Source organism: Salmo salar, chromosome 20, assembly GCF_965601325.2.
Source record: "Salmo salar chromosome 20, fSalSal1, whole genome shotgun sequence".
Classification (NCBI taxonomy): Eukaryota; Metazoa; Chordata; class Actinopteri; order Salmoniformes; family Salmonidae; genus Salmo; species Salmo salar.
In genome coordinates this window covers 48,924,486-48,938,899 of record NC_138310.1, presented here as the reverse complement: position 1 = coordinate 48,938,899, position 14,414 = coordinate 48,924,486, and the positions used below count along the sequence as shown (strand labels likewise).

At 47.9% G+C, this 14,414-nt stretch overlaps 1 protein-coding gene across 7 annotated transcripts in view; it reads left to right on the top strand.

Moving 5' to 3' along the window:
* Positions 1 to 14,414, top strand: part of LOC106612745 (cell adhesion molecule DSCAML1) — a 138,324-nt gene that overhangs the window by 89,623 nt on the left and 34,287 nt on the right. For 6 of the 7 annotated variants that reach the window (XM_045703562.2, XM_045703561.2, XM_045703560.2 and 3 more), the window contains exons 4-12: positions 1,522 to 1,668; positions 3,313 to 3,591; positions 5,658 to 5,933; positions 6,259 to 6,558; positions 9,510 to 9,652; positions 10,030 to 10,159; positions 11,240 to 11,518; positions 11,809 to 11,928; positions 12,165 to 12,341. In XM_045703562.2, coding sequence (XP_045559518.1) covers positions 1,522 to 1,668; positions 3,313 to 3,591; positions 5,658 to 5,933; positions 6,259 to 6,558; positions 9,510 to 9,652; positions 10,030 to 10,159; positions 11,240 to 11,518; positions 11,809 to 11,928; positions 12,165 to 12,341 — 1,851 coding nt within the window. Of the gene's footprint in view, positions 1 to 1,521; positions 1,669 to 3,312; positions 3,592 to 5,657; positions 5,934 to 6,258; positions 6,559 to 9,509; positions 9,653 to 10,029; positions 10,160 to 11,239; positions 11,519 to 11,808; positions 11,929 to 12,164; positions 12,342 to 14,414 lie in introns of those variants that run through there. The other variant, XR_006760960.2, reaches the window with a different exon arrangement.

The following is a 14,414-nucleotide window of genomic DNA, read 5'->3' as shown; positions in this document are numbered from 1 at the left end:
ATAATACAGCCTGTCTCAGCCCGAGCCAGTAGAGAACAGACAGATGAACGTTAACATGAGAGTGTAAAAGGAATGAACACTGAAATCCACTCGATGTGTCTGTGGGCTTCATGTTGGATCCGGGCCTTATCGACATGAGGATAAATCAGGGGCAGGCTAAGGCACTCACTGATGTGAAATGAACATGACACTAATATACTGTTACAATAACACAACCCCTGAAATATTAACACATAACCTCTCTCTCTCTCTCTCTCTCTCTCTCTCTCAATCTCCTCATTCTCTTACCTCTCTTTTGCCTTAATGTACTCTCTCTCTGTATTTTAAAAGCATAAATCATTAGATGGAAAGCATTTGATAGCTGCTCTCTTAAAAGCTCCAGTGTGTGTGTGTGTGTGTGTGTGTGTGTGTGTGTGTGTGTGTGTGTGTGTGTGTGTGTGTGCAAGCTAGGGCTGTGGTGGTCATGAAATGTTGTCGGCCGGTGATTGTCAAGCAAATAACTGCCGGTCTCACGGTAATTGACCGTTAATCAACATAAAGACATTGAGCATCTCCAGGCTTCCACGCACAGCCTACAAGAAACAGACCTTTGGAACATCTACATATTAAAAAGTCGAATAAATCCATGATTTATTTTAGACAGGTCTAAAGAAACATGTAATGGTGAAAATGATCTTCCCCAAAATGTATACATATGTATTCCAGTTAGGCTCTACACCTGTTGTAAAGCGAATTCATTTTAAGACGTTATTTGGCCACTTTGGTTGTGATACAAACCTTATCAAAACATATAGTCTTATGGGCTAGGCTACATGAGGTGTGCAGCCTTGTTTTGATTTACAATGGACCATTATCATGCACCTGTCTCGAACCAGGGTCAGCACTTAAAAAGCGAATGGAGGACGCTTTTCCCGTGGTTTATTTTCATGCCAGCCAGGTAGGCCACACTCCTATTGTAAAGAGAAGCAATGTGCTTAATATTAGGACAGTTGTGAAATAAATATAGTAGGCCTAGCCTATAGTAAGCTTATGGGATCCTCCTCTTTTTAATAGAGGCCATCAAAACTCTGTTTTCTCACGCAATTATATAGTTTATAGAAATGTTGCAAAACATGAGCTCATGGCCTCTCATGAAGTGTTTGATTAGATTTTCGATACATTTGCATTGATGTCAGAGTGATTAGAGGGACATTAGAGTGATGACTACCAGACAGTTAGCAAGTTTGGTAGGCTACTAATGACTATCAGCAGCATCAGAACTTGGAGAAGCATAATTACCGTGACTAAATGGTCACCTGGAATTTGACAGCAGTCATGACTCGTGACCGCCAGTGTGGAGGTAATACGGTCACCGTAACAGCCCTAGTGCTAGCCAAACAATGAACCAATCAGTCAGTCAATCAATCAGGGACTGGCTTGTGGTGGGTTGACATGACAGTGTTTGTGTTTTGGACACATGGACTGACGTTTTCCCTCTCCTCCTCCTCCTTGTCCTCCTCTTCCTCCTCTTCTCCTCTACAGGGAACCGTTTCTTCCTGACGTCGTTTGGGGCCCTATACATATCAGAGGTCCAGAAGGAAGATGCCCTGTCCACCTACCGCTGCATCACCAAGCACAAATACAGTGGCGAGACTCGGCAGAGCAACGGAGCCAGGCTCTCTGTTATGGGTGAGAGAGAGAGAGAGAGAGAGAGAGAGAGAGAGAGAGAGAGAGAGAGAGAGACTACTCAGAGGAGGAACATCCTCAGTGAATTTCATACGAATATAAATTGTAAAACATTTTTAGATAAAACTATACTAAATATAATCATGTCACCAAATAATTTATTACAAAATACTTTTTTGCAATGAAGGTCTGCAGTAGCCTCAACAGCACTCTGTAGGCTAGCACCATGGTGTAGCCGGAGGACAGCTAGCTTCCGTCCTCCTCTACATTGACAAAACCTAGGAGGATCATGGTTCTCACCCCCTTCCATAGACTTACACAGTAATTGTGGCAGCTTCCCGGAGGGCATCCTCCAACCTTTCACTCTTGCAGCATGAACTGACATGTTATCCACCCAATTAAAGGATCAGAGAATGAATCTAGTACTGAAAGCATAAGCTACAGCTATCTAGCACAGCAGTGCATAAAATGTGGTGAGTAGTTGACTCAAAGAGAGAGAAAGATTTGAACCAATTAATTTCTTCCAAAATGAAGGAGAAGCAAGAGAGAGAGATAATTTCACTTACTTAGCTAGCATATGCAGCTAGCTAGTTTAACTTACTCAAACACCCTGCTCTAACAGAGGGATGCTATGTTAGCTGGCTGGCTATGACTATCAAACACAACACTGGAACTCTTCCAAGTCAAGGTAAGCTTTTGGTTTTACAAATGTTTTGCCACCATGGCCCACCGGTGTAAGTGCTAAACTGCTTACTGGCTGTACACTGTAACCTTACTGCATAATTGTTGCGAGTTTACAAACGGGTTAGGTCTATTAGCTATGTTGACAATGACGTTACTTTAGCTAATATGGCAAAAATTATGTAGGCAGTGTGTAGTATTTTTTTTGCCTGGTCACATACAGCTGATGTGTTGTGCATTGAAGTCCACATGCGAAGGGAAAAGATGAGAGGAGGAGAGCACATAGATGCAAGAAGGAATACAACTTGGCTGCTATGAAAGTGAACTGTGTTTACTTGTGATCAGGGGTGTATTCATTCCGCCGATTCTGTTGAAAAACCTTTCTTAAACGGAAGCAAACGGAACGAAACGGGGATAAACATACCTGAATTTGTCCAATAGAAACTCTCATTTGCAACTGTTGGACAAATGATTACACCCTAGATCAACTAGATGCAGGCAAGAGTGTGCACGGCGCTATTGAATGTGTCCCTGTCTGTCCATGTGTCTCATGTGTCTCTATGTTGTAAACTTTCATTCATAGGCTAGCTTGTAGCAACCTCATGATGGGTACAGAGAACATGTTAGTACCGTGCAGTAGCCTAAATCTATCGCTGTTACATTGAGCTGGATGAATGGAATATGAATGACAGTCATCTAATATGCTGTAATAGAAATAAGGCCATGCTCATGCATTTTTTCTTGAAAAAGTCCTCCCTCTTAAACGGCACCGACCGCCACTGGTGTGTGTGTGTGGGTGTGTGTGGGTAAGTGCTTTTTTTGTCTATTGGTGCAAGACTGTCTTACAGTACATGGGTTATTGTTATCTTTGTTTCCTTTCCTTGAATTTATCTTCACAGTATATTATTTGGAGTCAATAGCAGCATGATCAATATCAGTATTTCTAACCCCCTCTCCTTCTCCCAGACCCTACGGAGTCCACCCCCTCAGTGTTGGACAGTTTCCAGTCCGGGGAGGTCCAGGTGGGGCGTAATGTGGAGCTGCCCTGCATCGCCTCGGGGTATCCCAACCCCACCATCCGCTGGCTGAAGGACGGACGCCCGTTGCCCGCCGACTCCCGCTGGACGCGCCGTCTCACGGGCCTGACGGTCAGCGACCTGCGTCTGGGCGACAGCGGCAACTACATCTGTGAGGTCACCAACAGCTTCGGCTCTAAAGAGGTGACCGGTCATCTTAACGTCATCGGTGAGTCACGAGCCACATGTCTCTGTGCTGCTCCTTGGTTAGTTCACCCCAAGTTACAGGAACAGTTTGCTGTTTGGGACAAAGGCCTGTAGATTTGTCGTTATGCACATAGTGGCCTAATGCATAGGTCCCTCAGATTAGTAACAGAATATTAATTAATATTTACATTTGACGTTTAAGTCATTTATCAAATGTTCTTATCCGGAGCGACTTAAAGTTAGTGCATTCATCTTAAGGTAAAAATCACTTTTTTGATATTTGGTGGACACGTTATTGGGATGTGTTTTGGCTGACTTTTCATTGGTCAGTTTGGTGCCTTGGACTACGTAGGGGTATCCGGTATTAGCAGAAGCCTCATGTAGGTTTGGTGCTATCGGACCCCGAAGAAATATACTATGATGATGTTGGGACTAGATTGTAATGCAACAACCCTATCATCCTGTTGCTCCGTCCCGTGACTGAATACAACACCATTTACACGTAGAATGGAGACACCACCTTCTCTCAACCATAGAAAATTTTGCACATTCAGCCTTTGCGCTCCTCCCGCATGACCGAACACCTCATCACCCTCTCCCGACAGAGGTGTTTAAACAAGGAGAGAGAGGGATTGATCGTTTAAGCTCTGTTGGCTGTGTCCTTGCCCCCTGTCACCTCGCCACAACCCCTCTCTGGGATGAGTTTGATCCTGATCTCCAGGGACACCTCGCTCCCCTCCTGCCCACTTCGTTTCGGTCCTCTCGGGAACCCATGCCGAGCGTGGCCATGGTGACAGGAAGGAACACTGGGCGTTCCGAAAGGCGCAGCTTCCCCTGTGTGTCACTGGGAGCTGAGGAGAGGGGAGGAGAAGAGGGGAGGGGGTATTGTTTGGGGGACGAAATATCTGGGGAGACTAGACAGAGACACAAATGGGATGGTGATGTTGAGGAGAGAGAGGGAGGGAAGGAGGGAGAGAGTGGTGAGGACGAGTGAGGATGGGGGGTAAGGGTAGTGGAAGTTGGTCCGTTTGGCCGTAGGGCACATCATGGTGAACTCACACAAACCCTACCTGACAGGGCAGGGGAGGTGGGACACTCATATACACACACACACACACACCCACACACACACCACACACACACACACACACACACACACACCACACACACACACACACACACACACACACACACACACCCCCCCCCCCCCCCCCCCCGCAGTCCCCAGCACATAACACCAGCTGCCTTATTGCTCATTGACATTTTCGCTCCCTCTCTGTCTCAGTTTCTCTGGGTGTCTCATATTCACAGGCACATACTGAACATGCACATTACGCTCAGACAAGTAAAAGTGGACCCCGTACACACCCAAGCTCTATGATTTTGAACCGTTTTGAGAGACGAGAGTTGAAGAGATCTTCTCTCTACCTCTCTGCAGAGGACATCTGTACCCCCCTCTCCTTCTAGCTACCTTGGGCTACCTAGTCCAGTCAAGGGAGAGTTTATTTATATGCAGTGTAGTTGTTTCCGCCACATCTCTAGGCGTACCCTGCTGTACCCCGACTCTACTGCCAGCATGTACTGTACCAGAGGAGGCTGGTGGGAGGAGCTATAGGAGGACGGGCTCATTGTTATGGCTGTAATAGAATCAATTGGAAGGGAGTCAAAGACGTTGTTTCCGTGTGCTTGTTCGGTACCGTTCCGTTTATTCCATTCCAGTCATTACAATGAGCCCGTCCTCTTATAGCGCCTCCTACCAGCCTCCTCTGTACTGTACTGTAGCACTCACCTGGGTGATGAACAAACGGCAGCCATTTTGTACCAGAACATTGTACTGTACTTATAAAATATATTTTAAGTGATGTTCCCTTGAATAAGGGGTTCTGCCCTTACATTTTTGGAAGAAAAATACTTCATTAACTTATTTACTAACTGAAGTTACAGTTTAACTTTTTTTTTAATTATACCACCTTTTCCCTCCTTCCCTTTCTCTCTCTCGCTCTCTCTCTCTACCTCCCTCCCTCCATCCATTCCCCTCTCTCTCCCTCTCCCCACTCTCTCCCTCTCCTTCCCCCCTTCTCTCCAAAGAGCCGTTGAGAGTGACTCTATCTCCTAAGAACCTGAAGACGGGCATCAGCAGCACGGTGATCCTGTCGTGTGCCGTGCAGGGTTCTCCCCACTTCACCCTGTCCTGGTACCGCAACACAGAACCCGTCCTCCCCGACCAGCACTTCTCCATCCAGGGGGCCCACAACGAGACCCTGTTCATCTCCGCTGCCCAGAAGAGACATTCGGGAGCCTACCAGTGCTTCGCCACCCGCAAGGGCCAGACCGCACAGGACTTCTCCATCATACTGCTGGAGGGTAAGGAATGTGTGTGAGTTAAAGGGGTGGGTTGTGTGTGTGCGTGTGCGTGTGTGTGTGTGTGTGTGTGTGTGTGTGTGTGTGTGTGTGTGTGTGTGTGTGTGTGTGTGTGTGTGTGCCTATCAGTGTTTTGCCATCTACAAGAACTAGACTTCATAGGGTGAGAAGTGTGAGGGATAGGCTCTGTGTGTGTGTGTGTGTGTGTGTGTGTGTGTGTGTGTGTGTGTGTGTGTGTGTGTGTGTGTGTGCGCACATGTTCGTGCATCAGAAATGACCCAATACCTAGCCTCTAACCTCTCCCCCCTCTCCATCCCTTCTTCCTCAGATGGTACGCCCCGTATCGTGTCCTCCTTCAGTGAGCGAGTGGTGGTCCCAGGGGAACCCTTCTCCCTCATGTGCGCTGCCAAAGGTGCCCCTCCCCCCACCATCACCTGGACTCTGGATGATGAGGCTGTGGCCAGGGACCCGTCTCGGGTGAGGGCCAGCCAGTACACGCTGTCGGACGGCTCCACCGTGTCCCACGTCAACGTCAGCAGCCCGGAGATCCGCGACGGAGGGGTGTATCGCTGCGCCGCACGCAACTCGGCCGGTAGCGCCGAGTACCAAGCGCGCATAAACGTAAGAGGTGCCTGTCTACTTTTCAATATCAGCCATTGGGTTCTAATACCCGCCCTCCCAAACCCCCTTACCTTTACCCCTCCTTTCCTCTCCCCTCTTCTCCTCGCTTACTCTACATTCCTTCTCCCTTGCTTTCTCTGTGGGAGTGTGTGTGCTGTGTGTGTGTGTGTGTGTGTGTGTGTGTGTGTGTGTGTGTGTGTGTGTGTGTGTGTGTGTGTGTGTGTGTGTGTGTGTGTGTGTGTGTGTGTGTGTGTGTGTGTGCTCGCTACTCGTTTGTCCCCATGCCTTCATTTGTTCTTTCCAAATATCGGTTGTTTTTCTACTCTTGCCAGTCGTCTATCAGTCTTTGTTCTTCCAGCCCATATGTTTGTCTGTCACTGTCTCGCTCTGTCCCTCCCCTCTCTCTACTCGCTCTCTCACACTCTCTCTATTACACACACAGACACACACAGACACACACAGACACACACACACACATAACACACACACAGACACACACACAGACACACACACACACACACAGTTTGAGTGTCAAAGCCAGGAGAGTGAACAGGGTATTCCTCCAGAAAGAAAGAGACAGAGGGACGACCATGGCAGCCACCGTCTGAAAGAGAGAGAGAGAGAGAGAATGGGAGCGAGCGAGAGAGAGGGGGAGAGAGAGTCGTGAAGACTGAAAGATAGGGGGGTTACAAAGAGTGTGAGATGAGGGAGTAGATGGAGGATAGTAGGGCATAGAGAGAGAGATGCAGAAAAATAGAGAGGTACACAGAGAGGAGGAAGTGGAGAGGTAGAGACAGATGGTGAGGAACAGAGGGAGAACGGAGGAGAGGAGAGAGTGAGAAGAGGAGAGCCAAGTCTCATCTGAGCTTGTGTCAGAGAGGTGATGGGGAGCACTGATGACAGGCCTGGGTATGTCACTGTCACTGCGGTGATCGCCAGGGACAACAGGGAGGAGGAGTGGCACTGATGGCCAGAGCCGTATCAGAGGGAGAACGGAGGAGAGGAGAGAGTGAGAAGAGGAGAAGAGAGCCAAGTCTCATCTGAACATGTGTCAGAGGGGTGATGGGGAGCACTGACGACAGGCCTGGTGATGTCACTGTCACCGCGGTGATCGTCGGGGACGACAGGGAGGAGGAGTGGCATTGATGGCCAGAGCCATATCCCTCTCCACCTCTCCATCCTCTCTCTCCATTAATTCCTTCTATCTCTCTCCATCTCTTTCAGCAAGACGCTCAGTTATGACACGTGTGTCTGCTCTAAGGAGACATGCCAGAAGGCTACATTGGAGTGAGAATGAGTTGTTGCCAGGGACTCTCAAACCCAGCAGTAACACACGCTCTGCTTGCAGTAACACACACTCATACTGATCCACAAACACACTGATACACACTGACAGATGATGCACTCAATCGCAGTAACTTACACTAAAAGTACCCCCCCCCCCCCCACATGCATACACACACACTTACACTCCACAGGAACACACTCAATATTGACTTACTGATGATACACTCAATTGCAATAACAACCATCAAACTGCACTTTCACACAGACACACGAACACACACTTACATTACATTTGAATTCATGTGTGAGTGAGAGTATATAAGAGACGGTGTGTGAGACAGTGTGTAAGAGACGGTGTGTGAGACAGTGTGTGAGAGACGGTGTGTGAGACAGTGTGTGAGAGACGGTGTGTGAGACAGTGTGTAAGAGACGGTGTGTGAGACAGTGTGTGAGACAGTGTGTAAGAGACGGTGTGTGAGACAGTGTGTAAGAGACGGTGTGTGAGACAGTGTGTAAGAGACGGTGTGTGAGACAGTGTGTAAGAGACGGTGTGTGAGACAGTGTCTGAGAAAGGAGCAGTGTGACAGAGCTGGTGAATAATACATCTGGGGTTGACTTGTCAGCGCTGTGACTTCAAAGGCCAACGCACACTGAGAGAGCAAGAGAGCGAGAGAGAGAGGAGTGAGAGAGAGAGAGAGAGAGAGAGAGAGAGAGAGAGAGAGAGAGAGGAGAGAGAGAGAGAGAGAGAGAGAGAGAGAGTACTCGTACTAAATAAACCCGGCGCTCTCCCGATGAACGCATCGCACCTCACTTTCTCTCCTGTCTGTCATCCCTCCGTCTCTCTGTCCCCATCGTCTCTCACCATTGGTCCTCTCTGGGTCCTCCAGCCCTGTTGCCCATGGTAACATACTCATCGTGCATTGTGTTTCCTCTTCCATTCTCCCCACCCGCCATCCTCAAACTGACTGTGGATGCATCCAACTTGCACCCTATTCCCTATACAATGTGCTACTTTTGACCAGAGCCTATAGACTGCCGTTCGGTACTCAACCTGTGTTGATACAGATGTAGGATCTTAATTTGATCACTTTTTTGTTGCTGAGAATTTTCCTGCATGGCAGGAAATGCAAACTTGTGGTGTATTCAAGGCGTCTTGCACAGACGAGGAGGAGACTAGAATTTGTAATAAATCTAGAAGCTGAAATCACCTACAGTAGGATGCGCTAAGATAGTCAGGATATTGCAACAGAAATGTATTACAATGATTATGTTCGTACACTCACCATAACACAGGAAATAGACACGCGCACAGTTACATGCATATGCTTGCACACGCACAGACACACACACAAACAGATTTGATTGAAATGGGACAGGGCATTCTAACCCCCTATCTATACATACACCCGATCCTCCCTCCCTCCTTTCCTCTCCTCCTCTTTCCCTCCTTCCCTTTTCTCCACAACCTCATCTGATGATCTCCCTCTTTCCCCCTCCTTCTCTTCACTACCCTCTGACTACCCCATATCTCTCTCCTTTCTCTTCTCTTTCTCTATCTCTCTCTCTTTCTCCCTCTCTCTCTCTCTCTCTCTCTCTCTCTCGTCTTCTCTCTCTCTGTGTCTTCTCTCTCTCTCTGTCTTCTCTCTCTCTCTCTCTTTCTCTCTCTCTCAGGTTCTCCCAGGATCAGGGATATGCGTAACATCACGGCGGTGGCTGGGAGGAACACCTTTATAAACTGCCGTGTGATTGGCTATCCCTACTACTCAATCAAGTGGTACAAGGAGGGGCTTCTGCTGCCCGACAACCATCGTCAGGTGGGTGCATTCTTTTCTCCGCAATTTTCTCAGTTTTGTACACAAACAAGAGCAACAAGAAAAACCCCAACTAACGACAATAATCTCCTCTGCATCATGCTACGTGTAAAATAAATTGTCACATCTCAACGTGTCTGTGTCCCCAAACTGCACTCTATTCCCTTCATAGTGCTTTTTGACCAGAGCCCTATGGACGCTCTGGTCAAAAAGCACTATGAAGGGAATAGAGTACTATATTAGGAATTGGGTGCCATTTGGGATGCAGACCCTGTATAAATATAAAATGCTAAAGTGCTGGAATTCCCACAGTCAGGGAATCTTAATATTAATTCTAATCTTCTTCTTAAACTTAATCTTAATCCTAATCTTGATCTTAGGTGGTGTATGAGAATGGTACTCTGAAGCTAAGTGATGTCCAGAAGGTCTTGGACGAGGGGGCGTACCTATGCAGTGTGCTCATCCAACCACAGATCTTCATCAGTCAGACCGTCTACGTCCAAGTCAAAGGTCAGAGGTCACTTGCTCTACAGGAAGTGTGGTGGGGTTGTAGTTTATTTGTGTGTTCAGTTGTAGTCCAAGAGTCTCTCTGTATGCTGGTGGCTGTCTGTGTTACTGGATGCTGTGTATTGGGAGAAGTGTACGTCACTGAGTGTGTGTGTGTATTTGAGTATGCTTGTGAGTGAGTTAGTTTTGTGTTTGAATTAATTTGCGTGAGAAAGAGCAAGTGAGATGGTGAAAGAGCGAGAGAGTGCACGCGTTGCCTGTAATAACCTCTGATTAAGGACCGGAGCGGCCTACTACAGCCTCTCAACCACTCAGCAATTACACAAAGCAAGAGTGCTATTGTGCGGATATATATGATATATGGGTTTGTGTGTGTGTGTGTGTGTGTATATGTGTGTGTGTGTGTGTGTGTGTGTGTGTGTGTGTGTGTGTGTGTCAGAGCACAGGGTCAAGACTGTACAAGCTTGTGTGTTGCCTGTTTTATAGTGTGTTGATGAGGTTGAATGTGTGCTTGCCATAGGAAGACTGAAGGGTGTGTCATCTGGTGTGTGTGTGTGTGCATCTCGTCATTTCTCTGATTTAATTAGATTAATTTTAACGAGGCCCAAATTAAATCCCCCAGATGTCTCAGCTCTACGCCCCCCCCCCCCCCCCCCATTCCTTGCCCCCCACTCCTACTGTGGTCACCATGGCAACGCCATTCTTCCCTCTGCTGATTGGGCTCTAATTAGAGCAGCTATTATGGGCTGGAGAGGAGAGGGTTGGGGGGCCGGGGAGACGCTGGGTTCCAGGATTAGACTGACTGGAGATCACAGGGAAGGTCACTCACCATAAACTACCAACCAGCCCATCACCCAGTCTGAATCACTCAATATGAACTATCCATCCATCCATCCATCCATCTCTCTCTCTCTCTCTCTCTCTCTCTCTCTCTCTCTCTCTCTCTCTCGCTGTCTCTCACACACATGTATGTATCTGCTTTCCTCCCTCTCTGTCACTCCCCTTTTGACCCTTTCCCTCCTCCTCATGCTTTCTTTCTCCTCTTATTCTATCTCTCTCTCCCTCCTGTTTACCGTCTCTCAGTGCCCCCTCTGATCCAGCCCTTTGACTTCCCCCCCACCTCCATTGGGAAGCTGATGTACATCGCCTGCGTGGTGTCGTCTGGCGACATGCCCATCCACATCACCTGGCGTAAGGACGGCCAGGAGATCGTGCCCTCGTCCGGCGTCAACATCGAGACCAAGGAGTACATGAGCTCGCTGCAGATCGGCAAGGTGTCGCTCAAGCACAACGGCAACTACACCTGCATCGCTAGTAACGACGCCGCCACCGTCAGCTCTGAGAGGCAGCTCACTGTCACAGGTGAGACAGGACCGGTTGACTGACTGACTGACTGACTGACTGACTGACTGACTGACTGACTGACAGACAGACAGACAGACAGACAGACAGACAGACAGACAGACAGACAGACAGACAGACAGACAGACAGACAGACAGACAGACAGACAGACAGACAGACAGACAGACAGACAGACAGACAGACAGACAGACAGACAGACAGACAGACAGACAGACAGACAGACAGACAGACAGACAGACAGACAGACCGTCAGGCTCCAAGTTTAATCTTCTCCCTCCCCTCCCTACAGTGCCCCCTCAGTTTGTGGTCCAGCCCAATAATCAGGATGGGATCTACGGCAAGGTGGGGGTCCTCAACTGCTCCGTGGACGGATACCCCCCTCCCAAAGTCATGTGGAAGCACGCCAAAGGTACCCATCTTCACCCGTTGATTTACAACATTTGCCGTTACTGTGTATCTAGCCGTGTTTGATATCAGCCTAAAACCATTCAGATGTCCTATACCATTTAGCAGACACGTTGATCCAAAGTGATTTACAACAGTCAGTGTGTCTACCAGCTGAGCCACACAGAACCACTATAATATAGTGGACTATGATCTTGATAACCATACTGCAATCATCAGCGAAATTCACCCCCTCGCTAGGTACAGGGAACCCGCAGCAGTACCACCCAGTGCCTCTGACCGGTCGGATCCAGATCATGGGGAACGGCTCTCTGCTGATCCGTCACGTCCTGGAGGACGACCGGGGATACTACCTCTGCCAGGCCTCCAACGGCGTGGGCTCCGACATCAGCAAGAGCATGGTCCTGACCGTCAAGAGTGAGTCTGACCCGCAACCCGGACCACGAGTACACATTCTCAACCACACACCAGGGCGAAAGTTAGCCTAGTGGTTAGAGCGTTGGGCCAGTAAACGAAAGGTGGCTAGTTCCAGTACCCGAGACGGCAAGATGAAAAATCTGCAATTGTCACCTTGAGGAAGGCGCTTAACCCTCAGTCGCTGTACTACTATGGCTGACCCTGTAGAACAACACATTTCACTGCACCTATCGGGTCTATGTGACAATCAAAACAACACACCACATGCTCTCAACCACACACATACTGAGTGAGTCTGACTGCAGCCTAACCACACACAGTGAGGAACATAATCAAAGAAAATGGAGAAAACTAGCTGATAGGAGTTAATAAAAATAAGGATTACTCCTCTGGTTTAACATACCTTCCTGGTACAGAGATCATGGCTTTGTTATTTGTGTCTCACGGATACCCCCCTCCCAAAGTCATGTGGAAGCACGCCAAAGGTACCCATCCTCACCCGTTGATTTACAACATTTGATAGCAGCTTAAAACCATTCAGATGTCCTATACCATTTAGCAGACACGTTGATCCAAAGTCATTTACAACAGTCAGTGCGTCTACCAGCTGAGCCACACAAAACCACTAGAAGATGGCTTCAGTGAGGGCTGGAACACTCCAGTCAGCCGAGAGTATCAGTTTTCCTCTTGTGTTCTCTCTCTCTCTCTCTCTCTCTCTCTCTCTCTCTCTCTCTCTCATGAGTCACTCAGTGTGTCAAAGCAATGAGGCGACTCTGATAGCACTACCATAGCTAGCGATACTGACACACAGAGAGAGAGAGATGGATTTTATGACTCTAGGGATCAGTCTTCAAAAAACACTTTGTCTTTCATCATGATCTGCGATCAATCTGTCGACCCTGCACTGGCCTTCAGTTACATTAGCATCTAAACACACATACACACACACACACACACACACACACACACACACACACACACACACACACACACACACACACACACACACACACACACACACACACACACACACACACACACACACACCTTTGCGCTCGTCAAATCAAATCAAATTGTATTAGTCACATACACATGTTTAGCGGATGTTGTTGCGGGTGTAGCGAAACGCTCGTGGGGTTGATAAAGTGCTCTTATCATGTATGTTAGCATCTGAAGCCTCTGGCCTGCGTCTAGCTTTAAATAGCAGACTGTCCTCCTGCAGTAACTTGACAGACAGCTGAGATGTTTCTCACTCACTCACTACCTTACAGTGTCTTGCTCTCACTCGTTTCTGCTCTAGCTCTCTCCTCTGCTTCGCTCACTTGCTGTGTAGGTGTCACTCTCACTGTCTCTCTCTCTCTCTCTCTCTCTCTCTCTCTCTCTCTCTCTCTCTCTCTCGGTCTCCGTCTCTCCCTCACTCTGAGGTGGTGTTAGTGCTGTTGATTGAACCGTTCCTCTCCTCCTGCCTCCCTCAATTCTGTCCATTTTGCTCGGCGGAGGGAGGAAAGGAGGGAGGGAGGGATGAATAAATGATGGAAACAAAACAGCGGAGCTCTCCTCAGATCGATTGTGTGTGTGAGGAGTAAGGGAGGAGCTGAAGAGGATGGTATGTGAGTGATTGAAGAGGAGGAGAGAGGGATAGGTAGAGTGAACATCCTTCCTGGTGCTTATTTACACAGTTCCCAATAAACTGAGTATGAGAGGGGAAGGCATGTACAGTACCCGTCAAAAGTTGGTACACACCTACTCATTCAAGGGTTTTTCTTTATTTTTACTATGTTCTACATTGTAGAATAATAGTGAAGACATAAAAACTATGAAAGAACACATCATGAAGTAACCAAAAAAGTGTTAAACAAATCTAAATAGATTCTTCAAAGTAGCCACCCTTTTCCTTGATGACAGCTTTGCACACTCTTGGCATTCTCTCAACCAGCTTCACAAGGAATCTTTTTCAAACAGTCTTGAAGGAGTTCCCACATATGTGGAGAACTTGTTGGCTGCTTTTCCGTCACTCTGCAGTCCATCTCATCCCAAACCATCTCAATTGGGTTGAGGTTGGGTAACTGTGGA